The sequence below is a fragment of the Zootermopsis nevadensis genome, unplaced genomic scaffold (genome assembly GCF_977971745.1).
Source record: "Zootermopsis nevadensis isolate Lab colony 2312 unplaced genomic scaffold, Znev_1.0 Znev_ptg000023l, whole genome shotgun sequence".
In the NCBI taxonomy this organism is placed as follows: domain Eukaryota; kingdom Metazoa; phylum Arthropoda; class Insecta; order Blattodea; family Termopsidae; genus Zootermopsis; species Zootermopsis nevadensis.
This window is the reverse complement of record NW_028259155.1, coordinates 7,719,960-7,733,918: the sequence shown is the minus strand read 5'-3', so window position 1 is coordinate 7,733,918 and position 13,959 is coordinate 7,719,960. Positions and strand designations below refer to the sequence as shown.

The following is a 13,959-nucleotide window of genomic DNA, read 5'->3' as shown; positions in this document are numbered from 1 at the left end:
AGAGGGCAGCCTTGTCTAGCCCTATAAAGCCTCTAATCTTTTTATTTATTTTAAACACCCGCTCCTTGTATTCAGATCAGAAAATATCACATGATACAGGCGATACACCTATATGAAACGATGATACCCACAACATCGCTACGGGTTGTTCCAACTTCCAAATGTCAAAGCGAAAACAAGAAACAAAATATATCGTGCTCTTGCGAGCTCTTTGTTATGAAATTGACAGCACACTCCAGATGCATGTGACAGGTGAGGAATGTTATATTCTATCGCACCCACATATTTTGCTTTTTCTAACGTTGTGCATTTTCCCTGCCTTGCACGAGTATTGCATGCTTTTCGAATTCTGTTCACAACCATAACCTTCAAGCCACAAGAACCACTACATGCAGCTTCATGCGGTGGCTAGCTGCTTATTGGGCTGCACTCTGTATCAGACGTCGTGTGTTTATAGCCAATGGAATGTAGCTTACGAATCGCTGTGTGTACTCCTGCGGTCGATGGTTTATGGTGATATGGCGGAAGTAAACAGTTAGGAAGGAAGGAATATTAACAGTCACAAGTTCTATACAATATGTAATGTTTATGTGAAGATTTTGTATTGTACCGTAAGAATGGCTTCGGTGCAAAGAGCTTTCGCTCAAAAATTATCAAAGTTAGTAGAAAATTTGATATTAGTACGGGGAGGAGTTTATGTGCCGGCATATGGGTTTCATGTGCAAAGCTTTTTTTTTACATATACATTGTGGTTTAATCAGAACACCCTATGCACTGGGAAATTGTCACTTCTTTTGTTTCATACCGCCGAGAACGATAATTTTTATATCCTCTATACTTCAATGGCTTGTTCAATGTTCTGGTGTCGCTTTCATGCTATAGCTGTATACGTTTCCGAGGCCCAGGGTGAACTGTTCAGATGGGCAGGTCATGTCGCTTGAACAGCGGAAGAGAACCGTAATATCAATTGTAAAGCATGAAGAGGGAAAAATTTTTTTTTGGGGGGGTTAGAGTTGGAGAGAGCAGATTGTATTAATCTGGCTCAGGATAAGGACTGGTGTTTGGCTCTTGTGAACACAGTAATGATCCATTGGGTACATAAAGGAAAGGGAATTTTCTGACCAGCTGAGCATGATATCAGGCTGTCAATAAAGACTCTGTTGCATATAGTTAGATAATTGTACGTGCCAGGTGTTATTGTGTTTTAAATCGTGGCATGAATATAACGTGACTGAATTGGTTACAGACTTTGGTTTATATTTACACCATGTGGAATGTTTTTTTGTCTTCAATTTAATCTGGGTTTTCTAGAAATGTTAACAATCTGATTACAGGCAACATGCAGCGGAGGTTCGTAAGCAAATAGCTGTGTCATCATACCCGAGGGACTTGGCAAAAAGTGGCAGTAGTATATCTGGTTTTCCCTCTTTGGTGGGTACTTGAAATAAAAACTGTCACTTATATGTGTAATTGTTTGAGAAACAGAAAAAACTCTGAATGAATGATCTGTTGTCACAGCATCTTTTTAACATGTCCTATAGATATCGCTTTGTGACACTGTTGACCCTTTGGATTATGAGGATTTTATTCAGCAACATCAGCTGTTGTTGGATCGGGATCCACTGCACCACGTGTTGGATTTTCCAGTTAATGATATTAAAGTGATAATAATTCCTCGGCGGATAAGAACGCAATCACCGATAGTTCCAGAAGAAGCGTTGTAAGTAAACGGTTGGCTACATTTTCAGTGCCACACTTTGTTCTGTTGTTCATGAAGTGTTATGGAATATTTATACATTTACTAGTCATACCATATATACACATATATTTTATGCAATGTTGAAATAACTAAGAAGATGATGATTATCTTGTGGGATGTTGCGCCGTGTATTTTATTAGTGATCATTACCCTGATAATGGTTAGCACCTGTGAAACATTTGTATTTTTCTACCAGACTGTATGGGAGAATATTCCAAAAGACAGTCATCTTCATATTCACTGCCATGAGAACCTGACATGTCACCTGATAACCATGATATTGCTCAGTAATTACTGTAGATAGTTTTATCATCGATCTTATAAGTGCACTCAGGTTTACTGACTTAAGTCCAAAATACGTTTGTAGGTATAGTTTGATGAATATTGGCTATAATGAAAAGTATTTCAAACAAAAACCATTAGTTAATGAAATCATGTTATGAACATTTTTATCTTATTTCTGAATAATGACTGCCCACCATTTATGTGGCTTTGTGATCACATTGTACAAATTGTGGCTGTTTATAAGACATTTTGAACCTTGAGAACTGTGAGGAACAGGTGCATGCATTGTTTTTAGTGTACGGGATAAAGTAAGTGTGATGTAAGTGGTTGGAGTTTGTGTGTCATGGGGAAATAATTTTATTTGTAACTTTGTTGTTTATTACTTAATGCATTTTTGTTTTGAAATGCGTGTGTATTTTACACAATTTTGCAAGTCACTTGTAGTTCAGGATTTCTTCTCACGAGACTTGACATTGAGATTTTAATTTCCAGCCTATTAACATGACATTTGCTTGTATTTGATTGATAAGATGATGAATATTGTTTCTGTGGGGATTCAAACCCCATGAAACTTTTTCTTAGATTTTCTCTCGCTCGTATTGGATTTACATTCCACGTAAGATTTGCACAAAAACGTTCATTGCCGTAGCATAAACATATCTGTGTTGAACACAAAGGAAGCCTTTTGGAACACTTGAGTCATGAGTGAATATTGCAAAGGAGTGTGATGTTACTTTCTTTTTTCTTCAACGCTGCACGGCAGATTGTGGCAGTTGACACAGTGATCAGTTGTGGGAGGGATTTCCTGCAACGTACCCTTCAAATGTCCTCTCTGTGTTGTTGCACGTGAAACATGGAACCATTACAAAACAAGCTAACACGTGTTTCTCTGATAAGTGTTAACAGTCATTCTTTCAGGTTATCAGTTGTGAATTGTGTGCTGTTTTAGGGATGAGTCATCTGCACATGTTCGTGACTGTGTTCAGTTGTATACTGCTGACTGGGTGGTTGTCAATTACCAGTACCGTCATTTATCCAGCAGTAGTTGGACTCGCGACAGGGGATGTGAAAGGCACAGTCTTGTTCAGGCTATACCGCGTCAGGTGTTTGAAGTGGACCATGACCATCTTGTCTATGATGATTGCAATGAAGATGAAGGCTACAAGGTGATCATTACATTTGACTGCTTTGATATAATTTGATAAATATTGCTAAATCAATCTCATACTAAAATTTTTGAGACAGACGTTAAAATCTGCAACTGTTTTTGCTTGTGACCGTTTGATTTCACTTCCTTGCTTTGAAAATACCAACACTTCTTTGCTGCTACTTTTTTGTACTGGGCCATGGGTTCAAATGTTGATTGACTTTTTTCCCCCCTGATTTTCCTCAGTCCCACGTGAATACTCGGTTAGTAACATTGTATCCTTACATACATTTTACATTCACTCACTCGTCGCACCATCTGACGGTGCAAAATGTACGCAGTTTAATCTTTCGGTTTAATAGAGCGCAGGGAATTTTTGACTTCCTGAGTTTACTGTTGGCGTCTCATGGTGAACTCTGCTGCACAGAATTAGTTGTATCTGTGCCTTTGCTGCTGTCTCTTAATTACACCTCTTTTTTTAAATTCACTTATGAATATTTTATTTGTCTGTGAAATGAAATTAATATTTAGTATACCTCTTGGGGACAGTATTTGAACATTAAACTTCATACAGGATTAAGTAAAAGTAAAGCTGTCCCACTATACGCCATGTAGGCACTTGGGAGGAGTGGAGGTATAGCTCCTACTCATTCTTGACTTTGGTACTAGATGGGGGCAAGTGGTCAGCATCGCCCCGGCCATGTTTTACCCCCGGGAAAAGACCCCGGTACCCATTCGATGGGAGGCTGGGTGGGCCCCAGAGCCGGTCTGGACGCAGAGGCAAGAGGAAAAATCCTCTGCCCCCATCGGGGATCGAACCCCGGTTGCCCAGTCCGTAGCCAGTCACTATACCGACTGAGCTATCCCGGCTCCTTCATACAGAATTAAGGCACAGAAAGTTTATGTTGGATAAGTGAACTGAAGTTTGAAAATTGAATGTTGCAAGAAGAATAATCCAAATGTGAGGCGTAATAGGTTTGAATTAACATGTTTTTTAAATGAATTTTGTTACTGCTGCATTTTCTCTTTTTGTATTTACAAGGAGCATTTGATTACGTTTGTTTGCATCTTGCAGCCAGATTGTGGTGTATCCTCAGTAAGGCAGTCCGTTCATTCAGCTGACACTCCACGTGGCAGTTGGGCCAGTTTTGATCTTCGTAATTCAGTGTGTGATCCGTTGATCCCCTCGTTATTGGAAAGAATTCCACCTGAAACAATTGACCAGTTGAATGAAGTCAGACGTCAACAGGAGAGACAGGTATGCTTAGTTGTAGGCAGTTTAGATTATGTAATTATTCTCACACAAGCCTGTGTCTAGTATTGGATGTTATGCAGTCATTCTGTGATTTTTCTGGAACTAACTAACTAGATGGCTTACCGAACCCGAAGGTTCATCACCGAATTAACCAAAGCCCTCCACCGGACCCTGTCCTGGGCCAACAAAATCCAGTCTCCTTCAACTCCTATCTCCCATAGATCCCGCCTGAGATTATCCTCCCATCTACGTCTAGGTCTCCCCAGCGGTCTCTTCCCTTCAGGTTTCCCAACCAGTACCCGGTGCACACCTCTTGTCCCATCCATGCGCGCTACATGTCCCGCCCATCTCACTCTTCTCGACTTAATCACCCTCACAATATTTTTCTGGAACTGGCTCTGTTATTTTAAATTAAAGTTGAACTTTAATTTAAAATAACAGATAAAATAAAAATAAATAATTTAGTTTATTCATACAAGGTGCGATCTGAAAGTTTCAAGACTGCGCGTATAAAAACCCGTACACTTATCTCAGGTATTAAATTCATCCATCACCCTCGAAGTAGTTCCCCTGGGAGTGAACACAACGATCCCAGCACCGCTGCCAAGCCTGGAAGCATCCCTGGAAATCTTTCTTTGTCAGCCTGTCAAGCACCATCTGCGATTCTGCCTGAATCTCTTCTATCGTCTCAAATCTCCTTCCCTTTAGCTGAATTTTCATCTTTGGGAAGAGGAAGAAGTCACACGGCGAATAAGGAGGGTGCAGGATGACGGCCATCGTGTTTGAGGCCAAAAACTGCCGAACTTTGAGGGCGGTGTGCGCTGGCGCGTTGTCATGATGCTTCGCATGTGGAGTTCTTCCTTTAGAATCAGCTGACAGGTCCCGTAGCCTATCCCAACAATGTCGCACAAGTCGTTGATGGTACGACGTCGATCTTCGTGAATGGCTTGCCGAATCTTCGTAACATTTTCGGGCGTTGTGCTCGAAGATGGTCGTCCAGAACGCTCGTCATCATCTACAGAGGTTCGGCCATTTTTAAAACGCGAATGCCACACAAAAGTTTGCGGACTCCCCAAATGCTTGCTTTAGCATTTCATAGGTTTCCGTAGCCGTTTTGGCGAGTCTTTGGCAAAATTTGATGCACACGCCATTCCGAAATCGCAGGAGGGTCGGTGTAATGCACTACCAAAACGCCCGTAACTAAGAAACAAATGCTAATTCGATGATGCCGGCTGGCACACTGATTCACTATGAATGTAGGCCGCACCCCCTAGCGGCAAAAGCTCGTACTACATCCGGTTCGCCCTCTATTGACACAGTCTAGAAACTTTCCGATCGCACCTCGTATATGTGTTACTCCTTCCTCAGTATCAGGTAGAAGAATTAAGATCCTGTTTATTGTACTAGTTTCATTTTACTTATTTAGTTCTGATTTTTAGGCTCAGTACATAGACAGTGCTGTTGTATGCCTTCATTCCTCGCACAACCAAGTTCTGTAGTCATTTCTCTCCCTCATTATGTTCCTTTACAGAGTGCGTTGTTCTCCTTGTATCTGCCACAGGACGAGGATGAAATTATTGAGAAACGAATACCAGCTGATGTGCCCAGTGAACATGTTGTACATCGCATTCTTGTTAAATGCATTCAGCTCAAGTGAGTATCTATAGGTGGGTTAGGGTTTGTGATGCTGGTACAGTTAACATTAAGTGCAGCTGACACTTGGATTGCTTAGTGATGGATACTTTTAAAGTTCCCTCAAACCAACGTGGTGTATGAGAGCAGTAGTAGCATGCTACTGTACAGTATCATCAGGGTGATGATGATGGAGGTAGCAAGGGCCTCTGAAACGTCGGTAAACTTCTACCAGACTACGCGACGCAACAACCCAGAAGAGACAGCCGTCTTCAGACTCACTGCCGTGAAAACCTCAAATCCTACTAACGCTGTGTCGTACTGTATCGCTGTTATTACTACCACATACTGTGTTGGTTTGAGAGAACTTTTAATGTTCTCGAAACGTATTGTCCCGATTCAGCATACCGTGAGGATTACGGTTTTTAGCTCGAACAAATTGTAATTTCTCTTTGATGCAGGTTGGATCTGGAAGTGGAGCCAATTTTTGCATCTATGGCCCTATATGATGCGAAAGAGAAGAAAAAGCTGTCGGAAAACTTCTACTTTGACATGAATCCGGAAGGATTAAAACGTATGCTGACGTCTCACATTCCTTACAGTGACATCAGCACACTGAGTCGGTCTTGTATTTTTGATGTCACATACCCATCATCTGATATGTTTCTGGTCATCAAGTTAGAGAAAGTTTTGCAGGGAGATATAAGTGAATGTGCTGAGCCATACGTGAAAGATGACAAGGTAAAGGAAGCTCATGTAAATAGTACGAGACGCGTCCACAAAGTAAGTTTCCCACTCGTCCCACAGCTAGCAAACCTTATATTGCGCGAAGCGACTGTGCGTACGTGATAGAGCAATGACGTAGCATGGCTCATGCACTAACGGCACTTCCCGCGTTCTCACAGTAGCATCGTTGCAGCTGTTGAAGATGGAGGTTCTTATTCCAGCTCCCGCCGACTGTGAAGTGCGGTCAGTGATAACGCTAGGCCGCACACGGCTCGACGGACAGCAAGTCTCCTGCAGGAGTTCAGCTAGGAGGTGTTTAATCATTCACCCTACAGCCCGGACCTCGCTCCCAGTGATTTCCATCTTTTCCTACACCTCAAGAAATTCCTGTCCGGTCAGCGTCAGCGTTTTGAGAATGACAGAGAGGCGGAGATGGTTGTCACACAGTGGTTCCAATCCCAGGCGGCAGACTTCTACGACACAGGTATTCAAAAGTTGGTCCCACGGTACGACAAATGTCTCAATTCCGGTGGCGAATATGTTGAAAAATAGCTGGACACTTGCTGTATCTGTTGCAATAAATATTTCCATGAAATTGTGTTTTGTTTCTGTAAACGGCCCCAGGGAAACTTACTTTGTGGACAAGCCTCGTATTTAAGAATTCAGTATGTCCCTCAGAGAAAGCAATGTGTTTTAATTACAAATCTCAGTTGGTTATTGCTGTTTAAGGAAATAATTACTGTTTACTTTGAGAATCATGACACAAAAATGCAGAATAGCTGTTTGTTAAAGCATGTGGTACACACAGTTGTCATTAGGTTTGAAAGGGCTAGTACAAATGCAGACATTGAAAAAGCGGTAAGGAGAGGCGTGAGTGCGTTAATGAATTAGACTGTGCCTTCACCCATGTTTTACTGAGCTGAGGACATTGATGCACAACATTTAATTAAGCATTATGCGACTTAAATTTTCAAATTTAAATAATGTATAATTTAGTTTGGGTAGATTTATTTTCTTTTAGAATAGCTAAGCAAGCCTTCTTTAGTCATTACACATGAAACGCAAACATTTAAATTTGTAGGATTTTTTTAAAATTTGTTCTTTGGTTCGTGATGTTTCAACCAGGTATTCTGTCAACGCAGACTACAGATAAACTGTGGTATGGACTGATCTCATTATGGTAGTAAAACTGGTTTGTTTTTTCCATGTATCAAGAGATCTGTATGCTTTCTGTATTGACGTTAACTGTACATGTAAATATAAAAAAAATACTGGAAGTTTACTGAATGAGGACCCTCAGGGGCTCACGATATTGGGTACGGGAAGTGGCGATCCTGAGGTACCCCAGCTACCCATTGCCTGAGGGTATAGCTGGGCCACCCTGTCTCACACCCTGGGTCACACCTATTCGAAGACACTAGTACTTCTGGACATATCGGGACACTCACTCCCACATCTTTGGCCGATATGTACTTCTAATAACATTTAAGAAAAACAACACCTTCACCCAAAAATGGAAAAACAAACGTAATGAAACATCACCAAAAAACTACAGAAATCATAATTGAGTTTTAAGTTCTTAGATATGTTTTACACCTGATGATGGTTTTATAAAAACCGAAACATGTTGTGTAAATGTTCCGAAATGTAAATCGATCAATCGATATGGAACATGAATGATATTTTATTATCTTAATTATAAGAAATTTTAAATATTGTGATCAGACGGATTAAAATAATTGTTATAATATTCACAATATGATAAAATTACACTATCTTAGAAGAGGATAGGTCAGAATGGATGAAACTTGTTAGGGAGGCCAAGCCCCTACAGAAGGGCTGTAGTGCCACAGAGTAGTAGTAGTAGTTTACTGAACAATGGATTCTGAAGATGTTTAGCCTAATTTAGTTCGGGCAGCTTCTGTTGATGAGCACTGATATAATGTGTTATCAGTCATGATGTATTAACTGTTCTGTAAATTTATTCTCTGTTCATGTCCCCCAATTTTGTCCCTAAAATGAAGGGATTATTAGGGAAGGGGAGGAAATTTTTGGAGGGAAGCATCGGAAAATAAAGAAGGGATAATAGGAGATTCCCCTGTGGGTGAGGCAAGCAGGGGCAGAGTCCCCAGTATATTCATAAGATTATCCATGTAAGTAAGGCATTTGTTTATTTCATTGTTTGTGTCATATGTCAGTTCTAACTACTGTTGCATGCAGTTAGTTCTAAGGTAAGAGAGATGCAACTTGTATCAGACTTAAGTTGCACAGTAAAGCGTACATAGGACAAGTAAATACTTGTGATGTATGCAAATTTATGCTGAGTTGTTAAAGTACATTTTGAAGTTACATCTGTAACATGGTTAATTTTATTCATATGTTTCTGAATCAAAGTTGGCTTTCTAATTATTTGTTTGTTTACAGAATCGAGACAAAGTCCGTGCTAATGCAGTGGCTGCATGTGAGAGACTTGGAAAGTACCGTATGCCTTTTGCTTGGACAGCAATCTATGTGATGAATATTATTAATGGAGTAAGTAGTTTGGAGCGAGATTCCGGTAGTGATAAAGAGAGCACAGGATCTAACAGTTTGGGTAAGCAGCTCTTATGTGTTTCATCCTGATCTTATGGTGTTATCGTTATATGTTTCAGAACAGAGGTCATCTTTATGCTGTTTTTATAGTCTGGCCAAGTCATTACCGACATTCAGCTTAAGCTGATATAAGTGACTGGAAAACCCAGAAATACAGCAAAATTTTTGATATTACATATTTACTTTTTTTTGTGAACATGCATGATAATGAATAAATAACTTACATTAGACATATACCAACTAACTAGAAGGCTTATGGAACCTGTAGGTTCATCACGGAATTAACCAAAGCCTACCACCGGACCCTGTCCTGGGCCACCAACATCCAGTCTCCTTCAACTCCTATCTCTGATAGGTCCCACCTGAGATTATTCTACCATCTATGTCTAGGTCTCTTCCCCTCAGCCTTCCCGACCAATGCCTGGTGCACACCTTTCGTCCCATCCATGCGCGCCACATGATCTACCCATCTCATTCTTCTTGACCTAATCACCCTGACAATTTGGGGGGAAGAGTGCAAACTTTTAAGCTTGTCATTATGCAGTTTTTTCCATGCCCCATCGTCTTCTCTCCTAGGCCCAAATATCCTCCTCAACACCTGATTCTCAAACACCTGCGATCTACGTTCCTCTCTTTGAGTGAGAGACCATGTTTCGCACCCATACAAAACATCGGGCAAAATTATTGTTTTGTATATTCAAGTTTTTAGATTCTTAGAAATGAGATTTGAAGACAAAATATTTTGGACTGAGAAGTAGCAAGCATTTCCGGAATTTAGTCTCCTCTTAACTTCCTCACAAGTATCATTTTGATTTGTTATTGTTGTTCCCAGATATTTGAACTTTGTAACCCTTTCAAAGGATTTATTAGCCACCCTAAGATAATTTTGCCCGCCTGTCTTCTGATGACGAGATACCAACATGTACTTAGTTTTTTCTGAATTTACTTCTAGCCCCACCTGTCTACTAGCCTCTAGTAAAACTTCTGCGTTCCTCTTTATTGTATTGATATCGTCCCCCAATAAATTAACATCATCAGCATATGCAATTAGCTGAAGTGTCCCATTCAATTGCAAACTCTCCTGCCTATCTTGGACCTTCCTGATGGCGTATTCTAGCGCAAAGTTAAAGAGCAAGGGAGACAAAGCATCTCCTTGTTTCAGACCGTTCCTGATGAAGAATGTCTCAGATAAATATTTAAGTACACAAATTTTGCTACAGGTTTCATTTAAGCACATTTTTATTAGACTCACCAGTTTCTTTGGTACACCAAATTGAATGAGAATGTTGTATAACACTTCTTTCTTAACAGAGTCATAAGTTTTTTTGAAGTCTATAAATAATTTATGTACGGTCCCACTGAACTCCCATTTTTTCTCTAGTATCTGACTGATGCAAAGGATGTGATGAATTGTTGATCTGTTACGTCTGAACCCACACTGATGATCCCCAATAATTTAATTTGCATATGGAGTTAATCTTGCCAAAAGAATGTTGGATAGAATTTTGTATGAGGTTGATAGCAGCGAAATTCCTCGGTAATTACCACACTGTCTTGTCCCCCTTCTTATGAATAGGAATAATTATGGATTCCTTCCTTTGTTGTGGCATCTCTTCCTTATCCCAAATTAACTGAATAAGCTTATGGATCCTCATATGCAACCCTTTGCCACCTGCTCTAATTAAAGTTATTAATGCCTCTCTACAGGTGTCTGATATTTTTTCCCTTATTATTTGTCTCAAGTTCAGCAATTTTGCCCTTCAGGTATTCCCTTTTCTTATTCCTAAAGGTTCTACTAGCCTCACGTCTCACGTTACATAGATTATCCGCATTTGTTTTGTTTGGGTCTTGCAACCATTGAAATTTTGTTTGCTTCCTTCGATCTATTAATTTTGAACATTCTTCATCAAACCATGACTTATTTTGCTTTCTCCTGTAGTATCCTAGTTTCTCTTTCGCTGAAATTCTGATGCAGTTTCTGACATTCTCCCACTCCCTGTTAATGTCCACACTTTCATTATTTTCATTTGTCTCTCAAATCTGAAACCTATTCGAAATTTCAACTTGATATTGTTCCTTCGCTTCTCCCTCACTTAATTTTTTCAAATCAAATCAAATCTTTCTGTGTCAAAATTTTGCTTAGTTCATCTACCTACTGAAAGCTGCTCCCTCACTTTTGCTACCACCAGATAATGATCAGTGTCACAATCTGCTCCTCTGAATGATCTCACATCAATTACATTTGTCTACCTTCTCTTATCTACTAAAACATGATCTATTTGATTGTGTGTTCTGCCATCTGGGCAAGTCCAAGTGTATTTATGAACATCACGGTGTGGAAATTTTGTACTTTTTATAATTAAATCTTTTGACGTAGCGAAGGTTACTGCTGTAACACCGTTATCATTACTAAGTGCATGGAGACTCTCGCTGCCTATTGTGGGTTTGAAGATATCCTCCCTCCCAATTTTTGCATTGAAATCTCCTAGCAGAATTTTCATGTGATACTTGCCAAATGTATCAAATACTGATTCTACTTCTTCTTAAAAGCTATCCTTGATATCATCACTTTTGTCCGTAGTTGGGACATGAACATTAAGGACAATGATGTCGCACCAACGTCTTTCCAGATTTACATAAGAAAAGACACACATAGAATGTTTAAAAATATACCGTAGGATACTGGTAGTTTAAAAAGTATTCTGACAAAACTTATTGTTTTGAAACTATTGCAACATATTGAAGCATAAAAAAAGGATTGTGTGCATCTGAGATATGAAAGCAGACACCTCAGTGCTTCCTAAAAACTGCAGCTGTCAAATGTTTGATCACTGCTGTTCACTAGTATTTGCTGCAAAAGGTGCAGGCTCGGCTCTCCTGACACTAGTATAGGCTTTGGCTGAGGGGGCACTCCTGGACACACAACAGCACCTCTTGCAGCTCATTTATCTGACTGCACGTGGCTTGGCCTTGAGTGGCGATGAGACAGACTGCCCTGCCAGCTTGGCTATGGCTAGTGTCCAGATGATTCCCAGTGTTTGTTAAGCTGCTGTTTGAGCACACTGCATTCAGATGCATGAATGGCAATATGGCTACCATACATCTCTAGAAATAGACCCAGGACTTCATTTTTCAAAAAAAATCGTCTATAACAATGTTCCCCATGTGTGACTTATAATGATTTTATTGATGTTGATAATAGCATGTTGAATTTTATTTTATTATAATGCAGAACTTCCCTTATGTGCACAATTTGGCTCTTCGTAGATCGAAAATCAAGCAGTAGCAGCTTTGATCAGTTCAGAAAAAAGGCGAGTGATATGGGCTCCTTGACGCGGCGTGGTTCGTTGGAGCGTCGCAGCAACTCGGAGAAGAGACGAAGCTGGTCTCCTGAAGATTTTGGATCAAGTTTGGATACATTCCGCCCAGTCACTCTCACAGTTTCCAGCTTCTTCAAGCAGGTTGTTTGTTGAAATTAGGACTGCAAAAAAATGTTAATTTAAGAATTGAAACTGAAACAGGTGATGATAAATGAAAACGTTGAATAAACAATTAAATTCCAGCACATGAAGTGCTCTGTGGCTTATCCTTCTAGTTCTTGTCCTTCGGTTTTCACCAAATTTTGCTAATGAGCCACAGATTGTTGAAGTTTCCCCGAGAATTTTGGCAAAAACTGCAGTTGCCACCTTCAGGGTGGTGCTATCAAGTGGGAAGCAACCAATGGCTCAAGAAGAGAGGTGGTGACACATGGTTAGAATAAGAGTGCTAAAATGTGGCAAGTGACTGCATGATAGTCAAAACTTTTTCACCGCTTGTTTTTCTAACCAGCCTCCCCTTTTTTTCTTTCATGATGTATAAAATTTATGAATTATATTTTACTTCTTACAGGAAAGTGATCGCTTACGAGATGAAGACCTCTTTAAATTCTTACAAGAGCTGAAACGTCCTTGTTCCGTTATGAAAAAGTTGAAGTGTATACCTGGGACATTGAAACTGGACATTTCTCCGTGCCCTGACGAACTTAAGTATTGTCTTACTCCTGAGTTGGTTCGTCTTCAGCCATATCCAGGTAGATATTATCTTGTAGTTGGTTCATTAGTAATGTTGAATGTGGTCCTGGTGGTCAAAGAATAAGGCATTGTGCCAGACGTCTTGGGTTTGAGATTGCCTGAATGCCTTAACACATCCTGTGACAAAGAAAAGGTGTATGAGTGTAAGGAATTTCACTGCTGAGTCATGGCTGTGAGCCCATGTTATGCTGTAGGTCATGTCAGTCCCCTGTTACAGTCGTCATGCTACCATCATGGATAGCAGGTACCTTGCAGGGTAAGAGGGGACAGTTTTGATCATAGGTAATAGAACTACGAACTGATTAATGGCTGTTTGGGACAACAGTTTAATGTCTTCTTCTGAAGTGCTGTTTACATTAAATTACGCTTGTTATCGCTAAGCACGTAAAGACCATAAAACGAAGGTATACCTTTTATGCTCTGTTAAAAACCATGAACTTTTTTGATTTGTATTATATGAATTAATTGGTTTTGCCACTGATGATGACCTCTT

General features: G+C 40.1%; 1 protein-coding gene across 7 annotated transcripts in view; it reads left to right on the top strand.

The window, feature by feature from the left end:
* The first annotated feature begins 471 nt into the window (after window positions 1-471).
* The window catches only part of Zir (dedicator of cytokinesis), an 83,030-nt gene continuing 69,542 nt past the window's right edge, over window positions 472-13,959 (top strand). For all 7 annotated transcript variants that reach the window (XR_015536720.1, XM_087354576.1, XM_087354575.1 and 4 more), the window contains exons 1-10: window positions 472-658; window positions 1,335-1,431; window positions 1,542-1,720; window positions 2,994-3,210; window positions 4,267-4,449; window positions 5,978-6,099; window positions 6,540-6,819; window positions 9,229-9,397; window positions 12,664-12,857; window positions 13,285-13,465. Coding sequence is in view for 6 of the 7 variants with exons in the window: in XM_087354576.1 (XP_087210702.1) it covers window positions 618-658; window positions 1,335-1,431; window positions 1,542-1,720; window positions 2,994-3,210; window positions 4,267-4,449; window positions 5,978-6,099; window positions 6,540-6,819; window positions 9,229-9,397; window positions 12,664-12,857; window positions 13,285-13,465 (1,663 nt within the window). In the remaining variant the exon portion in view is untranslated. The remainder of the gene's footprint in view (window positions 659-1,334; window positions 1,432-1,541; window positions 1,721-2,993; window positions 3,211-4,266; window positions 4,450-5,977; window positions 6,100-6,539; window positions 6,820-9,228; window positions 9,398-12,663; window positions 12,858-13,284; window positions 13,466-13,959) is intronic.